General features: G+C 38.3%; 1 protein-coding gene across 2 annotated transcripts; it reads right to left on the minus strand.

Annotated features, from left to right (window-relative positions):
* Nucleotides 1–708: 708 nt before the first annotated feature.
* On the minus strand, nucleotides 709–13,543 carry LOC139566043 (apoptosis inducing factor BLCAP-like). Of its 2 annotated transcripts, none has more exons than XR_011673041.1 (2): nucleotides 13,176–13,543; nucleotides 709–3,191 (listed from the first exon to the last, which is right to left on the minus strand). XR_011673041.1 is itself a non-coding variant. In XM_071386891.1 (2 exons), the coding sequence occupies exon 2, from the start codon at nucleotides 3,051–3,053 to the stop codon at nucleotides 2,790–2,792; it is 264 nt and encodes an 87-aa protein (XP_071242992.1). In that variant the 5' UTR covers nucleotides 3,054–3,191; nucleotides 13,172–13,477; the 3' UTR covers nucleotides 709–2,789. The 2 variants fall into 2 exon arrangements, 1 of the variants encoding a protein (XP_071242992.1); XM_071386891.1 differs by having other exon boundaries at nucleotides 13,172–13,477.
* Nucleotides 13,544–16,160: the final 2,617 nt, after the last annotated feature.

Raw genomic sequence — 16,160 nt, forward strand, 5'->3', positions numbered from 1 at the left:
TACAAACCAAAAAAGATTAGAACGAATGACTAACAAAACCAAATGAACTATTTGCATTACAAACCTCCCACATATTGAATATATCCTATAAATAAAATTGGCAGCAACATTTTCATGAAAGAGCAAATCGAGACTGATGACCTAACCTCTTTTAATGGCAAACAATTTGTCATTAGCTACAGTAACAGAACATAATACAATTAACTTAAGTTTCATTGTCAAAAGTTCTCAAAACCAGACCGGGCAAAATGTGAACAATTCGTGTGGTCTGTGGTTCGCTGTATAGCCAGCTGCAAAATGGTGAACTTTCCCTGATAGGTATCACACCGTGCTGGAGTTAAAAATAATCCAAAACATTTTGATTAAGAGCTCATTAGCTTTTCCAGCAGTTTCTTTATGGCCCAACCGAAAATAATAAATGTTAATATCCCTCCAGCAGCAGCAGACAGCATTAGTATACTGTACTTCACATTTCAATGACTACATTTACAAAACTTTACAAAAGCAAACTTTTGTCTTTTCAAATATTGTGATTCTGTGAAATCTCAAAAATCAGATCTTTGTTCTTTCAGCAAATATGTATCTTCATTTTTCGGTCTTGGGCATGGGGTTCTTCGCTTTCTCAAATGCAGATAGTGGGCAACTGATAACACTTGGAAGTCGATATGAAGCCTAGAAGAACTGAGAAAACAAGGCCACAGCATCATGCTCAGTTCGATAACACCTTCAGAGGGTGAACTTTATTAAATGAAAAGCAGTAGTAGCATTTGAACTCTGCAGAAGTGACATACAGTGCCTTCAGAAAGTATTCATACCCCGTGACTTTTTCCACATTTTGTTGTTACAGCACAAATAAAAAAGTACATTAAATGTAAAAAAAAGTGTGTCACTGGCCTACATACAATAGTAAAAATGTGCTTAACAAGTCACATACGTTGCATGGACTGTATGCAATAATATTGTTTAACATGATTTTTTGAATGACTACCTCATCTCTGTACCCCACGTATACAGATAATTGTAAGGTCATTCAGTCGAGCAGTGAATTTCAAAACATAATCAACCACAAAGACCAGGGAGGTTTTCCAATGCCTCGCAAAGGGCACCTATTGGTAGATGGGTAAAAATGAAATAAAAAGCAGAAATTGAATATCCCTTTCAGCATGGCGAAGTTATTAATTACACGTCGGATGGTGTATCAATACACCCAATCACTACAGAGATACAGGCATCCTTCCTAACTCAGGTTGCCGGAGAGGAAGGAAACCGCTCAGATATGTCTCCATGAGCCATTGACTTTAAAAGTTAAGAGTTTAATGGCTGTGATAAGAGAAAACATTGTAGTTATGCCACAATACTAATCTAATTGAAGGAAGGAAGCCTGTACAGAATACAAATATTCCAAAACATCTGTCATGTTTGCAACAAGGCACTAGGAGTTCATCTGCAAAAAATTTGGCAAAGCAATTAACTGTTTGTCTTGAATACAAAGTGTAATGTTTGGGGCAAATCCAATATAAAACATTACTCAGTACCACTCTCCATATTTTCAAGCATAGTGGCTGCATCATGTTATGGGTATGCTTGTAATCGTTAAGGACTGGAGAGTTTTTCCCAATAAAAAAGAGGCAAAAAAGCACAGGCAAAATTCTAGAGGAAGACCTGGTTCAGTCTGCTTTCCACCAGACACTGGGAGATTAATTCAACTTTCAGCAGGACAATAACCTAAAACACAAGGCCAAATCTACACTGGAATAGCCTACCAAGAAGACAGTGAATGTTTCCGAGTGGCAGAGTTACAGTTCGGACTTAAATCTACTTGAAAATCTATGACAAGACCTGGAAATGGTTGTCTAGCAATGATCAACAACTAACATGAAATCGCTTGAAGAATTTAGAAAATAATTATGGGCAAATATTGCACAATCCAGGTGTGGAAAGATCTTAGAGACTGACACAGAAAGACTAACAGCTGTAATCGCTGCCAACCGTGCTTCTACAAAGTATTGACTCAGGGCTGTGAATACTTATGTAAATGAGATATTTCTGTATTTAATTAGCAAAAATTTCAAAAAACATGTTCTAACTGTCATTATGGGGTATTGTGTGTAGATGGGTGAGATTTTATTTATTTAATAAATTTTGAATTCAGGCTGTAATACAACAAAATGTGGAGTAAGTGAAGCTGTATGAATATTTTCTAAAGGCACTCTAGATAACAGGTTCACATCACTCGCCTTCTCTTGACGTCCAAAGCTCAACAGGGAGGCAGGATTTTCATGTTCACCTTCCTGCTACTATACTGATAGTCAGCATTTTCACACCAACACATTTGATTTCTAACCTTTGGAAACTTTCAGATTTCTGTAATTAAAACATATGTATTAACACGACTTTTGAAAACTCTAAAAGGCAACCCATGCAAACGTTTAGATCCAATGAGGCCAGGGTAGGCGACGTTCACTGAAAACCAGGGGGAAAAGGCAGGGGTGGAGGGCAGTAGTGAGGAGGGTAGGGTAGGCTATTCTCTGGGAAGTGTACACATGCCCACACATTTAAAAGCATTGGATTGGTGTATGCATGGGGGAGTAACCATATTTCATACACCAGTCAATTCCTTTTAAATCCATTAAGAGAAGTGAACAAGTGCACACTAAGGGCAGAGGGGTTGAGAATCGGGATGAAGTCTATGTTTCTCCACATCGACAGTGTCGGGTGGGAGATTTTATTCACAGCCTAGATACAGATTGTCCAGGATCCATCTGCGCATCATGTCAGGGGGAATCCTCTTAGGTGCCCACAATGCTGGGGTCGTGTGCACAATCTGGTAGTGCGGAGTCATGGCAGTGGTACAGAAAACAGTTCCCCCAGCAGCTGTAGCAGATGAAAAACAGAGCTGCCAGGAACACTAAGGCACAAATGGTACATGGCTTCCTCTCCAGCAGGAAGCTGAGCAGGTAGAAGCCCATGAACATTGAGTGGTTGAACCATAAAGCCGGGTTCAGAGGTTTCGGGATGAGGAGAACCGGGAGCAACCACTGAAGGCAGTACATTGTCTTTGAGGGGAAGGCAAATACACACCAAGCTCAATCAGGTGGCCACAACGCTGGGTGGAATGACACAGTGGGGTTTCCTAACCATCGCAGTTGTGACTTCGGAGTAGGTTGTAATCTGTTACCTTCAGGTCAGGCCTAAAAGGAGAGCATACAATAAATAAAAAAGGTGCAGAAACACAACACAAGCCATCAGTTTCTCTTTGACATGACAATGAAGAAAGTTCAGCATAGTGTAGCTATTGGTAGGGTCTTAGGTGACGCTACAAAAAATGGACACAGAATTCTACAAAGAAAATGCAGGAAAATCTGGTTTTCACTTATTGCCAATAATGTGGTTGTCAAAATACATAGATCATTTGAAAACAATGTGGCAGTTGTCACCCATGTCTAAAAATCCCAATACTGTACGTTACGATATTTACGCGATATGAGTCCAAATGTAAAGCATGTGCTGTGCTAACGTTCAAATCTGTGGGACAGCCCTTTTTGCAAAACCGGTGTGTTCATATTTGCTCTTTGTGATTGGTATTCCTCAACTTATCAAAGTAAGATCGATGTGACATTTGAAGTATGGGAAAGTCCTCAGGGTGTTGCATGGTCTTAGGACGTCTTTTGACTGAAATATAAGGTGAAATGTTTTTTCCTTCGTTTCAGAAGTTTTCAGATACAAAAAAATAGCAGGTAACAAAGTAGAACTTCGTAGCTACTTTTTGATGTATGGTTGTCAGGGATTGGTCCATGCCGTTCACTGAGGCAACGAGCCGGGTGAGAGGCAGTGCTGCACAGCATTGACTGTTTTGTGCCAGCTGTACATTTTTGGATTGATGGTTTTATTCTTTCAAGTAAAAACTACCAGAATTCAGTGGCTAAATACCAGTGAATTGAAAATGGGTCAAATATCTCTTTCGGTGCAGCTGGCTAGCAGGTACCCCACTGTTTCTTCTGAGCCTATGCTAATTGCAGTTTATCCTTCCTTCAAACTCATCAACGCCAAAAATAACATTACAATGTAACCCTGCTAATGTGTAGGCATACCTTTGAAGTAGGGCTGACCCCAATTAGTCAGTCGATAGGCTGCTGGTAGACTGGGATTTTTTTGTAGAGCCGTAGCTAGATATATACAGTACCAGTGAAAAGTTTGGACATCAAAACTATGAAATAACACTTATGCAATCATGTAGTAAATTTTATATATATTTTTATTCAACAAATCAAAATATATTTTATATTTGAGATGCTTCAAAGTAGCCACCCTTTGCCTTGGTCAAAACGTGTTTAATTTAAGAAACCAGACAGGTGTTTGGTGCCATTATTAACTCATGATTAACATTGATCTGTCTGCGACCTTTTTGATCTTTTCCAATAACTTGAAAATAAGCTCTAAGCAAAGTACTACCCTCATGAAATGAGTGTTCCTGAGAAGATTTTCTACAACGAAGTAACGTTACAACACCAGAACTAGGCTGGACAATAGAACGAGTCAAAACTCACTAAAGGCTGGAAAAATGGCCAAAGAACGTTGGCTGAGCTTGGAACACAAGGCCATAGAAAACGAATTGAAACAAACCTCCGCAGAGCCCCTTCTGACTGAAGTGATGCTTAGAATTCCATTTCCCCTAAATGGCAAAAAAAATGTATTCCTTTCCATTTTACCACTACAATCTGTTCTTAGGACGAAACTGAAAAAAAAAAAATTGTGTAGAAAGTAAACAACCACACCTTGATGGTGTCAACTGAGCTTATGTCTGCGTAATGAGGAAGTAGGGAAAGAATAAACGGACTATTTCTGGCCTAGTGATCAACGACTACCGAGCTCGCTGCGCAGACTTACTTTATTACAAAGAGGAGATTGTCCTGACTAAAATGGTGTCTGACTTATACTCTAAATATACACATTGTGAGATATTTGGCGAAATAGACAGTCATACCCCTATTTGCTCTATAGGAAACAATGGGACGACATCAGGATTCCATGAGAAAAAATATAATTTTTAACTACCAGAAATGGATCGCAGCATACTAGGCTACCTACATTTACATCATTAGAAAGAATAGATTATCTTGAATTAAACGGTGTAGAACTTCAAAACACATCAATTGAGTTATTTGGCGAAATACAGACATTGCCATTATGTTGGGGAAATAGGGATGTCTAAAAAGCGCTGTCTTTTATTTAACCAGCTTACTATTTATCTGCTACCATTTGCCTTTGTGTTCTACATTTTTTTGTTTGAACTAGCAATAAATTCACTTCTCATTATTCACTGGTCTAATTCTTTGATAGCATGGCATGGCTGGCAGCACACTTCTGAAAACTAATGGCTCAGCAAAGCAAAGGCTCTTAAAATCTCAATCTCTACGGGATCGGTGTCTCCCCCATGGGACGGTTGAGCGAACATAGGCTAATGTGATTAGCACAAAAAAAGATCCCAGGACAGACATGTCTGATATGGGCAGACAGCTTAAATTCTTGATAATCTAATGGCACTGTCCAATTTACAATAGCTATTACAGTGAAAGAATACCATGTTATTGTTTGAGAGTGCACAATTATGAACTTGAAAATGTATTAATAAACCAATTAGGTACATTTGGGCAGTCCTGATACAACATTATGAACAGATGGTTCCTTGGATCAGCCGAAAACTTTGCACATACACTGCTGCCATCTAGTGGCCAAAATCTACATTTCACCTGGGCTGGAATAATAAATTAATGCCTTTCTCTTGCATTTCAAAGATGGTAAAGAAAAAAAATGCTAAAAGTTTTTTTCTTTGTATTATATTTTACCAGATCTAATGTGTTATATTCTCCTAGAGTAATTTCACATTTCCAAAAACTTCAACTTCAGAGTTTCCTTTCAAATCGTATCAAGAATATGCATATCCTTGCTTCAGGTCCTGAGCTACAGACAGATTCGGTTACGTAATTTTAGGCAAAAATTGAAAAAAAGGGTCCAATCCTTAAGAGGTCTTATGAATTCCTGAGATCAGTCTCAAACCTGCCCCACCTATCCCAGCCAATTGCTGGACTTTCACATGGAGGTTACTGGGTCACACCCAGTTCAAACCACATTTGAAAAATAAAAATAAATGTGGCTTGACTATCAAGTGTTCTGCTTTGCAATAATACATATCATAAAATAACTAATAACAAAGAAACAGCTTAAACGCTTATAGGTTTTCATAAAAAAAAGATAAAATGCTATTTAGTACTATAATGGTATTTACTAACATTGTATTACTAAAATAGTTTCAAAGGTGTTCTAGGCTACCCTACCAAAGAATTAGGGTTAAGGCTAAAATGGGTTACACCTATTGTTAGGGGTTAGGGCTAAAATAGGTTATACCTATTGTTAGGGGTTTGGGCTAAAGTAGGTTATACCTGGGGTTAAGGCTAAAATAGGTTATATGTAGGTTTAGAGTTAAGGCAAAAAAAACTTTGGGTTTATAGCTCTCTTGCTCCTCCCTGTGGCCTTCTGTGGGTTCTATATAACTCATCCCACTTGCTGGGCCATAATCAACTGCGTCAGAGCTACAAATCAATGAGCTAGACCTATCCATTTGGTGGGGGCGCTCAAGATGGCGGCATGAGAGGGTGTAACATTTCAAACTGAGGAACAATTTTAGGGTTTTCTCACAAAGTTTTAGACTGCAGTTGCAATTAGTTTTTTTCACAAAAAAAATGTATAAGAATACAATGTAGCTATTCTGAATAATTTTGTAATTAATCAAACCATTGAAACATATTTGACAATTTCCAACGAACAAGCTAGCTATCGAAAAGTTTCAGCGTGTGTAGTTAAGTTAGCCTGCTAACGTCTTCATAGCTAGTAGCATCGAAACAGGACATGACCAAACTGTTGCTGAGATAATGGATGTTGAAACTTCCAAGGAGAAAAGAGGCATTGTTGAAACTCACTCATATACTTTCAGTATAAAAAAGGGGGGTGAATGCGATTCATATCCGAATACACCAACCAAGGAGCAACTTCCAAAGAAGCTGAGAAGTGAACCATCAATGAGCCAGCTACAGGACAACATCGTCCGCATCCTCACGGCTAAAATCAAAGAGAGCGCAGATGACATCATGGATTTGGTGAAAAAGAACACTATCAGTATCGTTAACCTGAAAAAATGTATTGATTTCAATGCTGAGTAAGTAAAAACTGAAGCAGCAGAACGCAACATTGAAAATTCAGGTTGCAAAGCAGGAGAAGAAACTCACTGAAATGGAGTCAAAGGTAAACGAGAATGACCGGTATGGTCGGAGATGGAATCTTTGAATTTATGGAATAGCAGAAAAATCTGACGAGAACATCAAAGCAAGAGTGAAGGACATTTGCAGGGCAATAGTCCTGGAGGAGGAGCAAAATGTTGTTGCAGGGTCTCTGGATGTAGTGCACCGTCTGAGTAAGCTGAGAGATGGGGAAAACAACCAGCCACCACGACCAGTGATCATGAGATTCATCTCCAGGACAGCGAGGGATATGACATGAAAAAGTGCAAAGAAAAATGACTATTTAAAGAAGAACAACCTGAGGTTCAAGGAGGATCTGACAGCATTTGACAAAGAAGCTCGGAATCGTCTGTGTCCGATGATTGAGAGAGCAAGGAAGGAAGGGAAAAGTGCATACTTTGCGGGAGCCAAGGCTTTGGTTAATGAAAGGGAAATTCACACTGACGCCTAGCTTGTTGACTGCTGGATTTATCAAGTGAGTTGTGCAGGACTGAGTTTTATTTGCATCTGATAAAACTTCATATTTATTGAGGAAAGAGCATTGTTTGTGTGAGCCAAACTTTTTTTATATATATATTTTTTTATGGCAGGGAAATTCGCACTGACACTTAATGTTAGATTGGTAAAACGAATAGCCATCAAGCTATTGTACAATATTATTTGCAATCGTATAAAAATATATATATAATTTAGGTCAACCACTTGTGTGGTGCAAAGGACTGTTTTTATTTGCAACTATTAAGAACTTTTTTGTGAGAACCCGATTCATGTGAACGTATACAAGTTTAATAATATTCTTCATATAGTCACTGTGATAGTAAATGTCCATTTCTGTTTTTTCTATTAATGCCAGGGGAATCCGTAATATTTTGAAAAGGAAATCTTTATTTTTGTATTGTAAGGGTAGGAGTGCCGACTTTTATTTAATTCAAGAAACTCATGCCTGTTCCACAGATAATACGTTTTGGAAGTGTCAATGCAGGAATGATATTTGGTATTATTCGGTCAGCAGGTGTGGCTATTTTAAAAGGCAACTTTAAGGGTCATATATTGAGTCATGAAGCAGGTAATACAGGGAGATGGATTATACTATTGGTATAGATGTCAACCACATTCAATTCATTGTTGTAAATACTTATGCTTCCAATAAAAAGTCAAGTAACTATTTTATTTAGAGACATTGAGAGGAAAATAAGTGAAATTACATCTACATTTCCATTGGCCAAAGTAATATGGGGTGGAGAGTAATACAGTATTACATGATAATCTAGATGGCCTCCTAATGATAGCAATTCTGTTTGTGAGATAAGGAATATATGTCTACGGTTAGGTGTTGTAGATATTTGGAGACATAAGAACCCAGATAAGATTATGTTTACACGGAGTACCAAATAAGTATCTATACAATCCCGTATTTATTTCTGGCTGATATCTGAAGATATGGCTGACAAGGTTGATACAGTCTCTATTGAACCATCAATTTTAACAGACCACAAAGGGATCTCAATAAAGATAAATATGCATGGTTTGTCTTCAAAAAAAAGTTAGTAAAGGTTACTGGAAAATGAACAAGACTTTACTAGAGAATGAAGTATTTAAGAATGAAGTAGCAGGATTTATTGATAAATACTGGAATTGTGCCTGTGTTATGAATACGTTTGGAAGTTACTGGGAGCTAATGAAATTTGATATAAGGCTTTTGGCTATTTCAATGGGGAAAGAAATTTCTCGTGCCAAGAGAGAGAAAGAATATGACATAATAAAGGGAATAATGGATTGTACCAAAAAAAACTGAACTAACTAATAAGGAATTACTGGAGCTATCATCATTGCAAATGCAGTTAGACTGTATCAACGAGGGAAAGGCCCGGGAGCGTTTGTAAGATCAAGACGAAGATGGAAGGAAGAGGGAGAGAAAAATACTAAATATTTATTTAATTTAGAAAAAAGGGCAGGTGAAGACTTCCATATGTAAATTAATGATTAATAATATTCCCAATGAAAATCCAAAAGAAATCTCTCAGCATGTTGCCCAGTTTGATCAGAATATGTATACATCAGCCCAGTCAACTTCCAATGGATCTTTATTTAGACAATGTAGCAAACATTGCTAAGATAGATAATCATTTCAGGGATTTTTGTGAGGAGTTATCTGAAATTGAGATAAATGACTGTATTAAAAGCCTTAAGGACAATAGGTCCCCTGGAAATGATGGTTTAATAAGAGTTTTATAAAGCATTCAATGATCAATTGATTCCTTTCATTCTTGCTATGTTTCAAGAATCAATAGAAAAAGGGGAGTTACCAGCTTCCTTAAAGCAAGGTGTAATTACTTTGATTCCCAAACCTAATAAGGATACTCTTTATATAGACAACTGGAGACCCATTAGCCTGTTTAATAATGATGGGAAATTATTTGCCCTTGTATTTGCTAAGAAGTTGAAACAAGGCTTGCATCATATAATTGATGAAGAACAATCTGGTTTTATTTATGGTCGACACATTAGTAATAACATCAGGTTGATCTTAAATATGATTGACTATAATGACCTCATCCTTGATGATAGTTTTTTTTATGTTTGTTGATTTTTATGAAGCTTTTGACACTGTAGAACATGAGTTTATGTTCAAAGCAATACATTTTTGGGGGTTTGGTGATTTTAAAAAAAGCAGTCCAAACTTTATATAGTGGTTGTACTAGCTCTTTGCTCAGGGGACATCCTGAAGATTTGATATTGGCTATGGCATTAGGCAGGGCTGCCCAATTAGTCAATTTTTATTGGTTACACAAATTATGGCTCTTCATATCAAGAAAGGGAATTTAAGGTGTTTCAGCACTTGGCAATGAATTTAAACTATGTCAACTGGCTGATGATACCACCATATTTTTAAGAGACAGGAATGAGGTTTCTAAAGCAGTTTCCTGTATTGAAGACTTTTCCTTAGTTTCGGGTTTGAAAATTAATATCAATAAGTCAGTCTCATTTCCACTCAAGGATGGTGTTTTACAGGAAGTATATGGTATCCCAATTAAAGATAAGGTTACTTATCTTGGAATTTTTATATGCAAGGATGAAAAACAAAGGAGTGAATTAAACTTTAACCCCATTATTGAGAAAACAAAGAAGAAATTGAACCTCTGGTTGTTGAGATATTTTGTTATACGATCAGGTTTTATTGTCCAAAGATGAAGGGTTATCCAGATCAGTTTATGTCTCGTTATCACTTGAATTATCCCCTAAAATTGTAAAGTACTTAGATAAGATTCTTTATAATTTTATTTGGAGGAACAAGCCCCACTATCTACGAAAATATATTCTCACTAATAGCCAAGAACAAGGAGGTCTTGAGGTTTTAGATTTCAATAGTCTAAATAATACTTTAAAAATAAATTGGATTCTAAAGTATGTTAAGATCCAGAACAGTATTTGGAATGCATTCCCTAAGTATTTATTTGACTCTTGTTGTTGGTTTAGAATTTTTGCTTCGATGTAATTTTGATGTTGATAAAATCCCAGTAAAGTTGGCCAAATTCCATAAGCAGGCAATTTTAGCTTGGATGTTAGCGTATAAACAATTTTTACCCTCACAGATACTTTATATGGAACAACAAAGACAAACAATTTAAAAATAAGTCTCTTTTTTTCCCGTAATTGGTTTGAGAATAAAATTATTTTGGTTGGTCAGTTACTGAATGAGGATGGATATCTACTCTCATATGGGGAATTTCTTGATAAGTTTAAAATTCCAATAACCCCGAAAGAATATGCAATTGTTTTTGATGCAATTACAAGGAGGTTGTATCTCTTTTAAATTCCTCTATGGTTGATGTAAGTAACATAGACTTACATGAAAATATATTCATTGGTAATATTAACATCAAAGATAAATGTAGTAATAAACAGATTAGGAATATTGTTTGTGATACTACAATTCCCTCAGCAAGATTATTTTGGTCAAATATCTATGGTGATATACAATGGGGGAAAGCATGGAAAATAAACAAATATTGTATCAGTAACAGGGTAAAGGAAGTTTCACTAAGATGTTACATAGAATTTATCCTGTGAAACATGCTTTGGAAAGATTCAAGCTGAATATGGACTATAAATGTGATTTCTGTGGAATGGAGGAGACCATTTCGCATTTGTTTTTTGCCTGTGTTCAGAGTAGAATTTTTGGGATTGACATACAGAATTTTGTTACAAAAAAAAAAATAGGGCCCACAGTACTATTTAATGGTTTTGATATGATTTATTTCAAAAATTCTGACAGATAAAGATGTAGTATATTTAATTCAACTGCTAATAATACTTGGTAAATTTCATATTCACAAATGGTCTAATTCCAAACCTAACTTTTTCACATTATAAATGAGTTCAAAACAATATGGCACTACTTTAACTAAAATGAAAAACAAAAAGGCAATTAAAACTTGTATTATTAATAAATATGATTCGTTTGTTTAGGATTAATGGCAATGTAAATAGTTTGTATGTATGCTTGTTTGCATGTGACTATTCCACTTGTTTGTTGATATTTGTTAATAAAATAAACCTATCCATTTGGTTTGCAACTCATTGAAGCTGTGCAGCATTCGCTCAATTAGAAGGAACAGATTGACATATCAAATTACCCAGCAGCCATTTTTTTTTTTTTTTTTTTTACCTTTAACTAGGCAAGTCAGTTAAGAAGGCAAGTCAGTTAACTAGGCAAGTCAGCCTTGTTCAGGGGCAGAACGACAGATTTTTACCTTATCAGCTCGGGGATTCGATGATCGAATGGTTACAAGTCCAATGCTTTAACCACTAGGCTACATTAAATCGAAAATAAAAAATACTTAATTTAAAAATGTCTTCTAGCTGTTTTATAATCGGACACATCTTGAAAAAGAGGACACGACGTGTTTTGTTTAGGTTCCCACCCTTTTCTGAAAAAAAATAAAAGGTTAACCATGACCAGAAAGCTATGCGCCAGCCAAACGTTATCATACATTACAGCACAACGTGTACCCAGGCGAAAAGTGAGCTAACGTTACCACACCAAGTAGCAGTAAGAGATTACTTGAGGTAAATCTACGAAGTTAACGTGGGCTCATTGCCAGCAATAGCAAAACAGGCTTTATGACGCAGAACAATAGGCTAGGAATAGAACACTCGGGACGTTGGTGCCACGGTGCTATATAACTAATAGGAGCTGGCAGGGTGAAACATGCCCTAAAATAAGGCAGCTGGGACATATGGTAATATTATTTAACTGGACTCCACGGCGGATGCAATTAACGAGTTTTTAAATCTAAAAAAATGCGTTAATTTAAATGTCCAGCCTACCAGAACCATAGATTCACTTGGTCCCCTTAACATGGCAACATGGCTAATCAAGCTCTGAATCAGTGTATTTGCTTGTTAGTTAATAGAAACAAAGGATCACATGCACACAATTATCTTATTAAATAACTAGCTAGTAAAATGTCTCTGCAAATGCAAAAATAGCTACGCTAGTCTGCTAATACGTAGGGCCGAAGTGGCTAACATAGCTACTACTAGCAGTTAGCTAAAGCAGATATGTTGGTTAGCTAAGATCCAGGACAACAAATTGTATTTTTCGCATTCAAGGCCGGTTAACTATGGTGGGATTGATTTGGTTGACTAACTAGTTAACTACAGTCAGTAACGTCAACGTGATAGCTAGCTAACGTTGGCTTCAACAATAAAACAAGTAGTCAACGTTACGTTTGCTTGTTAATAATTAGCTGGCTGGCTAGTGAGATACTAGCTACTTGCTTGCATACCAAGTTAAAATAATATTTCACATTGAATCATACATACAAGCTAGCTAACTATTTGCATAAACGCTTTAAAGAATAAAACTAGACCTGCCAATTTCCAGGTTCATTCTTGCTCGAGCACACTACTCGACTCCATTGCTGTTGCCTTAAGAGTAGACGACGGTCCGTACTATGATGGATACTTGGGACTTCCATACACCCCCCATTGCAGTTTAAAATGGTTACGCTTCGAACACACCGACAGTGTTTACGCAAATAGTAAGCGGCATCATCTGGATATGTATGCAACAAAAGTTCAACATTCACACCGAACACAATGCATCTGCAACGCAACGTTTCAGTGGAAATTAATGTAATTCTGGTGTTCCAAAATGCCAAACACTGTCGGTGTTTTCGAAGCATTAGGATTTAGGGACGTCTCAAGGATCCCAGATAGCACTGACCCCTAGACGACTGCGTAGCCACCAGCGGTTGTCACTAGATAACACAGCCACAAATTCATAATTATGGCGAAACACCGCACATTTCAGCAATTTATCTTCTTACATTTTGATTTTAAACCTAACCCTAAATTAAGACTGAAAAAATAATAATTTTAAAGCCAATTTTGATTTTGTACTTGTGGAATCTGACTTTGTGGCTGTGTTGACTAGTGACGACCCAGTCTGGTAGTTTTAGCATTTCTATTGCAGGACCCTAAGAAATATACTGAACAAAAATATAAATGCAACAATTTAAAAGATTTTACTGAGTTACAGTTCATATAAGGAAACCAGTCAATTGAAATGAATCCATTAGGCCCTAATCTATGGATTTCACATGAGTGGGCAGGGGCGCAGCCTGGGCTGGGAGGGATAGGCCCACTCACGGGGGAGCCAGGCCCAGCCAATCAGACTGAGTTTTTCCTCCACAAAAAAGGGCTTTGTTATAGACAGAAATACTCCTCAGTTTCATCAGCTGTCCAGGTGGCTGGTCTCAGACAATCCCGCAATTGAAGAAGCCTGATGTGGAGGTTCTGGGCTGGTGTGGTTACACGTGGTCTGCGGTTGTCAGGGCCGGTTGGACATACTGCCAAATTCTCTAAAATGACGGAGGCGGCTTATGGTAGAGAAATGAACATTTGATTATCTGGAAACAGTTCTGGTGGACATTCCTACAGTCAGCATGCCAATTGCACGCTCCCTCAAACCTTGAGACAACTGTGGCATTGTGTTGTGTGACAAAACTGCACATTTTAAAGTTGCCTTTTATTGTCCCCAGGTGCTCCTGTTTAGTGATCATGCTGTTTAATCTGCTTCTTGATATGCCACACCTGTCAGGTGGATGGGATATATTGGTTATATCGGTATTTCGATTGTACGTCATCAATGACATCCAAAGCTTAGTTTGATCATGTGCTTTTTCAAACCGTGATACAAAATGCGAGCTCCCACTGATTTCGCCGCAGTTCCGAAGCTTTCTTCGATTCCAAGCTGCCTTCAAACACCGACCTCTACTAGACACCGTACTTACAAATATACACGGAACAAACATAAATGCAACATATAAAGTGTGGGTCCCATGTTTCATGAGCTGAAATTAATGATCACAGAAATTCTCCATACGCACAAAAAGCTTATTTCTCTCAAATGTTGTGCACAAAATTCAGTTGTGGACCAATTCAGTTTGTCCGTGATGTGTACGCCGAGGAACTGAAAAATTACTACCCTCTCCACTACTGTCTTACTACTACTCCACTACCCTCTCCACTGAAGTCCACGATCATCTCCTTTGTTTTGTTGACGTTGAGTGTGAGGTTATTTTCCTGACACCACACTCCGAGGGCCCTCACCTCCTCCCTGTAGGCCGTCTCATCGTTGTTGGTAATCAAGCCTACCACTGTAGTGTTGTCTGCAAAGTTGATGATTAAGTTGGAGGCGTGCATGGCCACGCAGTCATGGGTGAACAGGGAGTACAGGAGAGTGCTCAGAACGCACCATTGTGGGGCCCCAGTGTTGAGGATCAGCGGGGTGGCGATGTTGTTATCTACCCTCACCACCTGGGGGCGGCCCGTCAGGAAGTCCAATTACCCAGTTGCACAGGGCGGATTTGAGACCCAGGGTCTCGAGCTTGATGACGAGTTTGGAGGGTACTATGGTGTTAAATGCTGAGCTGTAGTCGATGAACAGCATTCTCACATAGGTATTCCTCTTGTCCAGATGGGTTAGGGCAGTGTGCAGTGTGGTTGCGATTGCGTCGTCTGTGGACCTATTGGGGCGGTAAGCAAATTGGAGTGGGGCTAGGGTGTCAGGTAGGGTGGAGGTGATATGGTCCTTGACTAGTCTCTCAAAGCACTTCATGATGACGGAAGTGAGTGCTACGGGGCGGTAGTCGTTTAGCTCAGTTACCTTAGTTTTCTTGGGAACAGGAACAATGGTGGCCCTCTTGAAGCATGTGGGAACAGCAGACTGGGATAAGGATTGACTGAATATGTCCGTAAACACAACAGCCAGCTAGTCTGCGCATGATCTACGCGGCTGGGGATGTTGTCTGGGCCTGCAGCCTTGCGAGGGTTAACACATTTAAATGTTTTACTCACGTCGGCTGCAGTGGAGGATAGTCCACAGGTTTTGGTAGCGGGCCGTGTCAGTGGCACTGTATTGTCCTCAAAGCGAGCAAAGAAGTTGTTTAGTCTGTCTGGGAGCAAGACATCCTGGTCCGCGACGGGGCTGGTTTTCTTTTTGTAATCCGTGATAGACTGTAGACCCTGCCACATACCTCTTGTGTCTGAGCCATTGAATTGCGACTCTACTTTGTCTCTATACTGACGCTTAGCTTGTTTGATTGCCTTGCGGAGGGAATAGCTACACTGCTACACAGTCACTAAGTAACTGTATGACTGTGCTCCTTAAGAACAAGGCACACAATGGCTAACAGTCAATGGTATACATAGAAGCCTCAATCATGCTAGTTCATTTTGCTATGCTGATCATTTGTATCATTGTCATGGGTTTACAAACGATTGAGTTATCACAGGTCGGTTTTCAAAGGTATCAGGATGAATCAACTTCATAAATGTTTTGTGTCCTCGATTGAG

The sequence above is a fragment of the Salvelinus alpinus genome, chromosome 2, assembly GCF_045679555.1.
Source record: "Salvelinus alpinus chromosome 2, SLU_Salpinus.1, whole genome shotgun sequence".
NCBI lineage: Eukaryota > Metazoa > Chordata > Actinopteri > Salmoniformes > Salmonidae > Salvelinus > Salvelinus alpinus.